The 12,206-nt window shown below is 40.0% G+C and overlaps 2 protein-coding genes across 3 annotated transcripts; both read right to left on the bottom strand.

The window, feature by feature from the left end:
- Window positions 1-69: 69 nt before the first annotated feature.
- si:ch211-106h4.6 (plexin domain-containing protein 2) lies at window positions 70-7,145 on the bottom strand. Of its 2 annotated transcripts, none has more exons than XM_026373976.1 (13): window positions 6,932-7,145; window positions 6,023-6,249; window positions 5,474-5,617; window positions 5,320-5,389; window positions 5,061-5,183; window positions 4,800-4,918; window positions 4,620-4,719; window positions 4,440-4,535; window positions 4,104-4,185; window positions 3,725-3,785; window positions 3,373-3,607; window positions 2,035-2,189; window positions 70-1,436 (listed from the first exon to the last, which is right to left on the bottom strand). In XM_026373976.1, exons 1-13 carry the CDS (start codon window positions 7,020-7,022, stop codon window positions 1,221-1,223), a joined length of 1,719 nt encoding a protein of 572 aa, XP_026229761.1. In that variant the 5' UTR covers window positions 7,023-7,145; the 3' UTR covers window positions 70-1,220. The 2 variants fall into 2 exon arrangements, with proteins under 2 accessions (XP_026229761.1, XP_033182364.1); XM_033326473.1 differs by having other exon boundaries at window positions 3,409-3,607.
- Window positions 7,146-7,936: 791 nt separating this feature from the next.
- Window positions 7,937-11,475, bottom strand: LOC113171588 (peptidyl-prolyl cis-trans isomerase FKBP1A-like). The gene is made up of 4 exons (XM_026374050.1): window positions 11,344-11,475; window positions 11,215-11,262; window positions 10,390-10,502; window positions 7,937-9,108 (listed from the first exon to the last, which is right to left on the bottom strand). The coding sequence occupies exons 1-4, from the start codon at window positions 11,378-11,380 to the stop codon at window positions 8,983-8,985; spliced, it is 324 nt and encodes a 107-aa protein (XP_026229835.1). The 5' UTR covers window positions 11,381-11,475; the 3' UTR covers window positions 7,937-8,982.
- Between the last annotated feature and the right edge of the window lie 731 nt (window positions 11,476-12,206).

Below are 12,206 nucleotides of genomic sequence, written 5' to 3'. Positions count from 1 at the left end.
AGAAACAACAAATGCTGCACCGTGTCTGACCCTCAGGTGAAGGCGGGGGTAGCCGTGAGGAATTTAGTCTGAATTTTTGAGACGAGGAAGTGACACCCAAATATGACATTCCTCCTTGTGAAGAAACTGTGGGAACAGGGCAAAGCAGCTTGAGCAAATAAGTTTGAGAGAAATGGTCTCAAAACAAACACTGAGCAGCGTCATTGTTGGTTCAGTGCAAGTTGGTTTCCATCCACTAAAGTAACGCAGACACAGAATGACATTTGTTTAAAATACTAATCACTGCTTTTAGTCTCTGTGGTTTAAGTCACGATTTCTACGACCATTGTCATTAATTTTCAGTTTCTATCGCTTTAGTTTCTCCCCTCAAAACCAGGTTCCTTGTCCAGGGATTGGCCCTTGAGGGCCTCCTCCCTCGACTGCCATCCATCCCACAATTCACCTGCCCCTTATGCTCCTTCCTACGGGAAGGTGGGCACACGTTGCCCATCCAGCAGGGTGGGGACAGTCTGGGGGACGTAATGGTCGGTAAATTTTTTTTAAAAACTATTCAGAAGGAGTTTCCCGTTTGGAAATACTTGGGAATACCACATTAGCTTGTGTGGAGCGTTGAATGTGGCCTAATTATCAACAAATAATTATGTTTCTTCTTGTACCAACTCATTTATTGGCATAATGCACAAACATTTTTGGATAGTTCAATTCCAACTAATATACATTTTCTGGCAGCACGTTGACATTACTATGCGTGAGCGCCCATTTATTTTGACTTGCGCTAAGTTGCTGTGAGGGAAAAACCTAACTGTTGAGGCATTAATGAGTACAAATTACTAATCCTGTTGTTGATGTATTATCATTCATTATATTTTTTACTCAATTGTAGTGGAATAGAAGTATGATCGATCTTAAAATGGAAATACTGTAAATACTTAAACTGTACTTTTGTTGAATATTTGATTAAATATTAGACATCTTAATGTAGTGAAGTATAATAAATAAAATCTAAATTAGAAATTAGACCCACCTTATGATGCTACAGTTAAATAATAAAAATAATCTGTAGGTACAATGTCCTCATAGAGGTTTGACCTTTTCTCCTCTGAATGCTTGAATTTTGTCCTTGAGCAACAGGAAAACAGTGTCCCAGCATTCAAACAACGAACGCCAACTCACGTGGCTCCAGCTGTGTCCTCAAAGCGTTCTGGGATATGTAGTTTTGGTCAGGAGCTCTCGGAGGACAGGAAGCGCTCCCTCTGATCAGGAATTATGAATCCTTCTTTCTGTTCGCTCTCTCTTCTGCCAGATATGACAAACGACTGTTTGGGGTCGATGACCACCATGCCGTCTTTATCCTGACCAGGAGCCTCCACCTCCGCGTATGAAGGGCAGCCAGACCCCCGTCTGAACTTTAAGATGGGCCAGCGGGTTGGACGGTGCTGTAGGTGGAGGACAACATGAAAACATTTTTAATCCATACACCCACTCTCCACTTTATTAGGGACACCTGTACAGTCCACTACATTCAACTACACTCGAGATCAAAATTAGAGTTTAACAATTTCTGAACACTTGATATTTCAATTCTCCTCTGTCCACACAACATCAACTCAGCAAAGGTTAGTCCAGCCTTTTGATTCTTTCTGCTAATGAGATTTGGTCACTGCAGTAGTTTTCTATACATATCTAGTTTTCTACAGACTAAGAACAAAGATCTGGGTAAGGCACCTCGTCAGCCACAAACAGCATACGAGCACTCAAACACATTTGTCTAAGACATCAGCGTCTTAAAGAACGAGGATAACGCTTGTGCCAGAATCTAAGAACAAACAGCAGAGCATCAGGACAAATGGTACAAGCATTATTTCCTAAAGAAGGCATTTTCCTGAATGGATAATTAGCGATAGCCGAGCTGGACAAGACGTTGACAAACGTGTGAACATAGAGTTTAAGAAAATGGCCACATGTCCAATCTGACTGATTACCTGAGCACAATGTTCACCATTTGAGGTTAATGTGTATTTGGGTGTCACTGACCTCCATGAAGAAGAGGCTGACACTGGACGTTGGGTGGTTGTACATGTAGACTGACAGAAGGACAGCGGCTGCCACAGTGACCACCATCACGATGACGCCCACCAGGAGGCCGAGCTGCAGCCGCTCATCGCTCTCTCCTGTGTTCTTCTCAGCTCCTGTTGTACAGAAATAATACTGAGGTTTAAACACTGGAATTAAACATTTCAGACATGTCAGATTTGTATATGAACTATCAGAGTTAGAGCCACACTGAATGAATCATTTAGCAATAATCACAGCAAAACTGATCTTTATACCAACATGAGGCTCTGACAGCTCAGTGCAACACAGCATATGCAGCATAACTAAATTAAGACATTCAAACCAAATAATAGAATAAATAAATTTAACGTCAGTTTAATGGTTCCAGATTAGTGATAATTTCTTCTGTGCTTGTGTTTTGTCCGTTTAAACGTTTTGAGATAATGCGTCAGTGATCTTTAGTGATAACATTTAGCATTTCTCCTTTAAAATAACTGAAGGACACTATGAGTATTGATCCAGTGGGGAACCTAAAAACACCTCGGTAACACATAAGGAATGAGAGAAGGTTTCAGAGTGAATGTCTAACTACTCTTAATGTAGCTTCCATGTAATATTTGGAGCAGGTTTCATTTTACTTAACCTCTAAATCTGCCTTCAGGTAATTTTGAGGAAATGAAAATCTAAAAATCTAAATCAAAATGAAGAGAAGATTCATATGAGAGCAATTTGTTTTCTACTTGGATTAATATCCTGTACCTTTCCAGAAACGCGCTGGTTATCGTGTATCCTACATAACCACAGCATCCAGCTGGAAACCTTTGTGTGTTACATAATCTCTCTCCCCCCATGTTTCCTGTCTGCCTCTTCACTGTCAAACAATGAAAAAAATGCTAAAAAGAACTCTATAAATAAATGAAATCCAGTGATTTTCCTTCTACTTTAGTTAAGCGACCGTTTGAGTTGGACATTGTTTCCTCTTTCAGCTTCTCAAAATGACCACTGCAGATAACAAACCTCCCACACTCAGACAACCAGGACACATACGTCGACCATCTCTCAGTAGCTGAGGACACTATGCAGTATTTAACATGGCGCTGTATACGCACAGCTGTGAGCTAACAGAGCGCTGGCAAATAGCTGACCACTTGACCCCGACGCTGTCAGACCTTACAGAACACACTGGGCGTGGATACAACGTGCAACAACATCAACAAACCAATTTACGAGGCGGTACTGATGCTGGTCCTGCTCTGAGCTGCAGAAAAACAAATGTGATTCTTACAAATGGGGTGTGCAACTCTGAGAATTTAAGACCTTGTAAATACTGCAGCTGTGGAGGTCTCATGTTACCATCTGCAGGTTTGCTGGTCACAGGTGGTGGAGTGGAGATTGTTCTTTTGCTCGTGCTGCTGCGCGTCGAGGGGTTGGTGATGGTGGATGAATTCCTAAACGGGGTGGAGGTCATGCTGGAGATCCTCTGCTGCACTGTGGTCACTGGAACTGGAGTTGTGACATCTTTTTTCATCTGGAGACACCGGAGATCCCGTCTCTGGGGGAAAAGAAAAATCAGTTTAATCCTTTTGTGCAGAAAAACAAAGGAGATATTAACGTCTGAGTGAAACTTTCAGCAGTTTGTTAAAATACTATAATATAAAACAGTAGCAACCTGCTCCAGGCAGCCGTGGTCAACCCAGTCCTGACGGTAACGATCAAAACCACTAGAGCATCTGAGGAAGGATTCAAATATTATTTATGTAGCTGAGTCTTTATCACAGGTTTGATTTAACAGGACTGATGTCAAGTTTAATTAGCAGGGAAAATCAAACATGAGAACTGCAGGACGACGTTCACTTATCATACAATGGAATAGGTCAGCAAGGTTTGGTAAAACCATGTACTGTACAACAAATGTTATTTTATATTTCACACAACTTTGTAGTTGTCACCAGCACTAGACACTACAGTAGCAGAATACATACGGTATATCATGTATTTTTCATATTTTGAGCCACGACTGAGAAAAGTTAGTGGTGTGTGCAGTTTACCTTTGTAGCCGACTGCACCAGCTGCAGTTAAAGCCAATCTGAGCTGAGACACACGGACCACAGCTGGAGAACTGGAGACATGCTGAAAAATAAAGAGGAAGAAAAGATGACTTTGGCGTCTGAAAAGTGTATTTTTACAGTACAGCCTGCAGGATGAGTCTAATTACAACTGCTGCCATTATCATAGTGCTAGATTTACGGTGTGATTTTGACAGTGTGGGAGACTACGTGGACTCTTAAATTAGATTTACCAATGAGTTAAAATGAATGGATCTAAAACATGTGCATATAAGCAGAGGAACACATCCATTCACTTTTTAAACATGGCTAACTTACTAGGGAGAGGAAGCATCTCCACGGCTGTAGAATTGGAGATCTTTGACTTCAGGATGTCAACTTTATGATACTCATAAATAGTTGTCCTCCGAACATCTAGAGCATGTCAGAAAGAACATGATGTCAGTTATTGGTGAGTTTTGTCTAAACTCAAATATCAAGTTTTCAAAGTGCACTTACTGGGGATCTGCTCTATCTTGTTAAGCACCACAAAAGCATCCGACAAGCCGACTTTCACAGGGTGATTCTCAGTGCTGATGTTGTTGATGTCAACAGGAATCTGTTTATATGTAAAGAAGAGAAAACTAAGATTAAACTAAACTTACATTAAATTAATTCATGAAGAAGAAGAAAAGTCACCTCTTTGTATGCAAACACAATGCGTCCGTCGCTGTGCAGAACAGCCTGGAAGGTGAACGTTCCCAGATTGATGTGGTCCTGGAGGTGAATGCGGTTCCACTGAACCACCAGTGCAGTTCCTGAGTACGATAGACATGGATACATGCAACATGCAACCATGCAGTTATATTCAGTATAAATACTGACCAACAGAACCACAAACAAAAAACATCTGAGTGGATCTGGGTAAAATGATTAGAATACAACTCGTGTCTCTCTTACTGTTATCAAAGTAAAACACAGTTGAGTTTTCAGAAAGACTTGGATCGAAATTAGCCATCAGAGGGGCAATATACTGCGTGGCTGTGAGCATCCGGTGGATTATATCTCCAGTGTAAATGAAACCTGAAAAAGGAAAAGATGCAGAAGTTATGAAGAATAGTTTGCAGAATATTCAGGGACACATTGTTCTTCTTCATCACTTTTGCAGGAGAGCGACTGAGCCTCGTGATTCTGAGCTCTAGTGCAGTTGAAGACTCACCTCCAGTCGCAACTGTGACTTCTTTTAAGTTATGACCATAGAAAGGAAAGTCGAAAGACAGATTCACTCTCTGAAAGGAAACGAAAGGGAAAGTGCAGCATCAGCTACAGCACGTTAAAGAACATAACATAACATAAGAAACAGAATCAGATACCTCGGCCTGTCTGTGGGCGCTCAACACGAACCCGTGGACCCTCCACTGATCCTCATCCACATCATCCATGTTCACCCACAGCTCTTTACTGGCTGCATCTCCAGGACCGTAGATCTTAGATGTGTAGTAGGCGTGATCAATGCCCTGCCCGAAAATGAAAGAAATGAAATACATTAAACAGTCCTTATTTATTCCAGGTCAATATAATGCACTGCCCATCCACAGAAAAAGTCACCACCATGATTTAACTGAGAAAATAGGAAAGAGCCTCCCATTGGATAATTGCAGAGACATAGCTAAAGGTGGTCCAACTAAATATTAGAGTGAGACTTTTTATTTTGGACAGGCAGCAATGTACAAAGTTAACATATTATTGATTTAAAATTCAAATGACAAAACATTTTTAATGCCAAATTTCTATCCAACACTGTTGTTATAGCAAAATGGCCTAAAGGAATCCTAAAGTCATCTAAGAAAGGCCTTTTAAAAAATAACTGTTTAAGATTTAAAAACATTTTAATATTTGTTTTCCTCGTCTGATTAAACTACCACAATCTGTGAAGAGTTGTTGTGCCTCTCCTCCGTCAGCAGGTCTGGATCCGGCTCCTGTGCTCGGTGCTGATCTCTGTAATGACCCCTACTATCTGCAGCCTGGCCGGGGACCCCGGACATAAGCCTGGAGGTCCACCTCTTCTCTTTGGGCTTGTTGTTTACTGTGACTACATACGACCCTCCCTGTGGAGGAGTCAGCTCATGTGTGTGGGTCTGATAGACTCCTGGAAAGAGAAAGGAAAAGGCACTCGGGTGTAGCTGTGATCACTTTGACTTGATTTAAAATACTTATTGGGATGTAAACAGTAAATAAAACTCAGTTAACTGATTTCCGGGCCTACACCCCCACATGCAGCAGGACACAAACAATCCCTCAGCTTGTGACATGTGGCAGACATGTGTGGTCCCCCCCCCCTCCCTCATTCAGCCCCTCCAGTGACAACCGTGCGTCCTGACCCTCCTCTTCACAGAGGACGGTGAAGGCATGCTTCACATTCTTCACACCAGCGGGTCCAGGAGCAGGACCCGGACCCGGACCCGGACCAGGCGTGCGAGGCCGGCCAGCAGTGGCGTCACATGGTGGCAGCTGCGTGTCAGTGTGACGCAGACAGTGTTGTGACGCTGGAAACTTTACATCAGAGCTGATCAATGGATTCCTATGAGTGGCTGCAGCTTTGAAACATTTAGTTTTAAAACCGTCTAAAAAATAAAGCAGATTTACTTAAAATAAACCAGATTTACTTAAAATAAACCAGATTTACTTAAACCAGCTGTTTCAGTCTGCACACCTGCACCTGATCGCACCTTTAATTAGTCTCCTGAACACTAAAACGCACAGATACGAACCAAACCTGACATTTCCCCATTTCTCATAGCGTTCAGAAACAATAAATGTTTGTGACTTACCATGAGCAGATTTCAGCTTCACGGAGTTTACTTGAAACTGGAGGATAAAGATCAGCTCTGTCAGGAGATGAACCGTCTTCGTCACAGACATCCTGGAGAATATCCTATCCCTTTAAAAACTTTTTATAAAATACAAATAGATAAAACTTAAACACGAAAACGCAAATTGAACTCCTGGAGTTGCCCAGTGGACAGTTTCTAGCCCTGATGTCAGGATTTCAGTCCGGACACAAATGACCGGCTGCTGCTGACGAGAGGCTGCGTTCAGGTTCTGTGGTACTTATCAGCATTATAACCCCAAATAGAAGATTTTTATTATTTACTGTACCTGGCGTTTATAGTTTCTACCTTTTTAGATTTAGCATTTTAAATGCCTGTTTGTCTTTTGTGGTATAGGTAGTGTTATTGCTGTCAAACATCTGAATGGTTCTTCTGCCAACAATTAGAACTGTCTCTCATTCGGCTTTATCAGATATCCGGCAGCAAGTGAACGCACCACCGCAGGTTACGTCTCTATTGTAATTTAAACTTTCTCCACTAGTCAGATTTAAAATAAACAAACAGAAGAGTACTTTATGATCTGTCATGAACTGTCAGAGTAACAGTCCACTATGAATCTGCAGAGCTGCTACAGACCTTTTTTTTTTTAAAGATTCATTTTTAGATCTACAAATGCTTTACATGCTCAAGAATGAAGTAACATGTTCTTCTGAAGGTCACAGTAATTTATGCTGATCAGTAGACACATTAGGATGAGAACATTGTACTTATGTTTAAAAAAAACAAACCTTAAAATCAGTAATTAAACATTTAGCTGCACAGGACTGGTCCTAAATGCAGCTGATGCTTTATTATGTAGACTATATTTCCCTAATGGATCAATATAATCTTAATACAACTACAAAATACATGTAGTAAATGTAGTGAAGTAGTAAGCATGTGTAAGGAAAAACACAGGCAGGTAATAAATGTGCAGTTAAGTGTAGTAAAAGTGTGACAAGGAAATGTGTATACAGTATTCTGTCTTTAATGTAATGATTGTAATACCAATGAAAAACACAATTTTAAATTGATGGTACAGCGAAGGAATAAAACTTTACCCCAAAAAAAAAAAAAAAAAAAAAAAAGCTGCACAATATGTTGAAACACAAGAGCACTTCAGGTCTATAACTTGACAAAAAGACTCAAGATATTAGGGAGGGAACAGGTTTCAAAATGTTTTTTTTCTAATTCTATGATTGGCAACACAAATATGGATGAAAAATGAATTAAAATCATGACGTGATCTATGCAAACACACAAACTGATATTTGTCTTTACATCGCAAGTTTTTAAGCTGTCAATGCATTTACTGTAGTGATAATTTCATACTGGAAAAACAAATAAGCTTTTTAATAAAGGTGTTACATGTGCATTTTGATATAAAAAGTTCATTACCACACTAGCTTTGAGAAACTGGAATAAAAAACATATGATTAAGATGATCGCTGAGTTTCCCCCAAACATGTATTTAGTGACACCGATTCAGTCTTTCTAATGTTTATTTGCTCATTAACTAGATTTTGTGCTATTTGAATACTGAAAAAGAAAAAATATTTTACAGGCAAATGTAAAAGTGAAGGTAAAATAAATCTTAGAAGTCAAAGATGAGGACTGTGCAGTATTTCTCTGAATTTACAGCTGACAGGAAAAGGAACTTACAGTCTACAATTTAGCATATACCTTTGACACATGTTGGATTTTTAGATTACACTTTGGGAATAACGACTCTTTAACTGCCCGTAAGTTGGACAGTAAAACTGAAACCGCTGTCTGGTTAAAAACGAGAGTGTCTGTAAGACAGTGGATCCAAAGCTGAACTTAGCATGGTCTCATTCGTTTGTTATTTGTCTCAATTATTCCAAGAAATATTTTTACAAAAGTTCACTCGTGTTTATAAATGCTTATGACAGCACCTTTAATTAAACAGCTATTTGTCTCTGAGATGTGGGTGGAATGAGGAAAAAAAAAAAAAAAAAAAAACTCTGAAGAGAAACTTTCAGCTGAACCACTCAGCATTTCAGGAGCTCCACTTCAAAGACGAGAGTGGAATTGGGCGGGATAATGGGTGGGTATCCCCTGGGTCCATACGCATAGTCTGGTGAGCAGGTCAACCTGGCCAATTGACCAACGCTCATCTGTGGACGTGAAGAGCAAATTAATGTTAATTACTAATCTTTAAAACACCTTTATCAATAGGGTGATTATCATTATATCATTAAAAAAAAAAAGATCACCAAGAGCTTAAACTCAATGTAGTAGAGGACCAAGATATCCAGAGCACCAAACAACATTGGTTACTTCATTCCCCTACCTGCCCACTAAACACAGACACCCGTTATAACTCCTGCGATTACACGATTACAAATTAGGCTTTACCCCATCTGCTGAGTGTCTATGGTTAGGAGACGGCAGGAGATTAACAATGATATTAAAAGTCTACGTTATCAAAGCTGTATGGAGAAATGTCCCGAGAAAAGTAACGGCAATATTTGCAGTGTTTTGGTTTCACACATACAATGTGATAAGATCCTCATCAAAGTCACAAAAATAAATACCTTTAAGCTGATAAAACACAGTCATGATCTTTCATGTCTTTACGGACCACACCCTTTAAACCTACAGAGTGAGTAAATGTAAAAATAAATAAATGAAACCAGTTGAACCACCCTTGTCAGCAGTAGGCTTTCTGTAGCTGTGAATTAGATCTGCACAATACCCAAGAGGAACATTCTTTACAGAACTGCCTCAGGTTAGACCTAGTCGTAGGATGTCTGGTGTGAACGGCTCTCTTATTAGGTTTATTAGGTTATTTCACAGAATCTCTTGGATTGATGTATGGGCTCTGACTGGGTCACTCGAGAAAATTTACTTTTTAAAACTCTGAATCTACACAGTAGTAGATTTACTTGTCCACGAGATACACCAACTTCAGGCATGCTGCAATGTTGTTTGAAAAGTATTGGCTTCCCTAGTTGTACCATTGTAATATTTGGTGATTGTGGATTCCTGAACAGAGACATTAATCCGCCTCAATAAATCCTTCAGGTCTTCTGCGTTGTTCTTTTGGGGTGATCTTGACTAAGCCACCATCATGCTATACGTCTAAAGGATGTGTTCAATAAAAACACGAAGGACTTTGACCTTATCAGCATTGAAATGTTGTTTGTGAAGATCAGATCAAACTTCATGACTAATTCATACAAAAAAAAAAAAACAACAACTGCAAACAGTGCCAATACTTTTTCTCGCAACTAAATAACAATAACATTCCCGACTGTTATATTAGCTCCACTGTGTTGCAGACAAAGATTTAAAAGTCCTGGCAAATTCTGCTGGGGAAAAGAAAAAGAAGAATCCCAAATTACCACCCCCAATTTGAAAAAGCTAAACAGAAATTTTTAACACTTTGTCCTTACCTGAGCTACACCCTCATCCCAACCACGAATAACTTCACCCTCTCCGAGAGTGAACTGGAAGGGCTCTCCTCGGTCCCTGGAGGAATCAAACTTCTTCCCATTTGTCAGTGTGCCTGTTCAACAATAAAGATTTAAAAACACTTAGCAATATTTTAGAAGAAACAGAAAATTAATCACTAATTTTGATAATTGAATGATAATGAATTGTAACAAAAAATACTTATGTAACTGTTCAGATGTAAGGATCTAGTGCTTTTCTTAGTAATGTATCAGTGTACTGAATATTTTTAGGGTGTTTGTAAAAAAAAAACAAACAGAATTATAAATGCAAGGCAAATGTTATAACATTTATAACATTTAACGAGGAGACCACGGCCATATCTGACCATTCATAACCGGGTTAATTAGCATGGGTTAGCTTAGCAAAAAGACTGGACATGTTCCGATCACGATGAGAAATCCCTGTTTTCACACTGCGGTTGTAATGAAACGGAACATATCGCGTGAATTAGCGCACAACAACATGCTGCTCTCAGGAACAGCCGTGCGATTCATTCACCGCAGCTTTCAGACTCCATGCTAGGCTAGGCTAGGCTAGGCTAGGCTAGGCTAACCATATCCTGTCAGCGACGTTAGCTTCACAGTGACAGCGGCTGGCACCGACCTTCTCATCTCCCTCTCTCTCTAAATAACTAAACGTAAAATGATGCTGTACGTTCAAGTTTTAATATTTGATTATATAATAGGTATTTTAGATACAAGTACAAGGACAAAACAACGTTTGACCAATCTGCAATGAATTAGCTAGCTTAGCTAAGGTCTTACCGACGTAGTGGACGCTGACGGGCCTTCCTTTCTTCGGGAAAGTCTTACCTAACAACGAAAGCGTAGATTAAAACCGATACACAGATGAAATGTTAAGGCTTTGATTCATTTGATTTTAGCAGTCCTTACCGTCTCCGGGTCTTATGGTCTCAACATCGACTCCCATTGTTCTTTCGTGTGGTCCTGCTCGGTGACTTCCTGCGGCTCCGTGTTCTGGGCTGTACCGTTACCAGGGGCGTGGCCACACCCCTTTTACTGACGCACATGCTCCGCCATTGGAGAGCTCTTGAACGTCTCATGGGTGTGGGCGGGGCTCGGTGGTCTAACTCCGCCTTCCTGCAGCCAATACTACTAGTTCTAGTACTACTAGTTCTAGTACTACTAGAACTAGTAGTACTGCATGCAGTATTGATAATTTCAGCTGAACAATTAATTCAGTTTCATAGGTAAGAGCATGCTTTTCCAATGCACAGTGTCAAAGCAATGCAGATTAACACAACAAGAAACAGTTAGAGGTATGAGAACACAATGATACTGAAGGTTGGTTAACTGGTTATGGCTGCATATTAGCAAGAATAGTCCATACAATCTGATGCCTAACAAAGGGTTACATGAATAAATATATTGTGATCTAGCAAGCAAGGCAATATATTGCCATTTTTAAAATGTTGACTTTCTCATGCATCATTTATGGACATTTATGTGTGACAGAGACGGAGCAACAGGGGTGGATCTGTGGAGGCACAAGGGTGACAGCTGCCAAATCTACTGCAGTGTTCCCTGCTCCCCACCAGCCTCTACTCACCTTGCATGACATCCTTCACGTGACTTGTGTAACATCTTTTGTTCTTAGCTAAATTAAAACATTTACACATTGTTCAGCTGCCATCTTAACCTTTTAAAGTAATTTAAAAGAAAGTTTTAAAGAAACTGTTTTGTAAAGAAATAAACCAGCTTAAATAATTAAAACAAGTCTAAAACAAAGGAAAAAT

Source organism: Anabas testudineus, chromosome 17, assembly GCF_900324465.2.
Source record: "Anabas testudineus chromosome 17, fAnaTes1.2, whole genome shotgun sequence".
NCBI lineage: Eukaryota > Metazoa > Chordata > Actinopteri > Anabantiformes > Anabantidae > Anabas > Anabas testudineus.
This window is presented reverse-complemented; position numbering and strand designations above follow the sequence as displayed.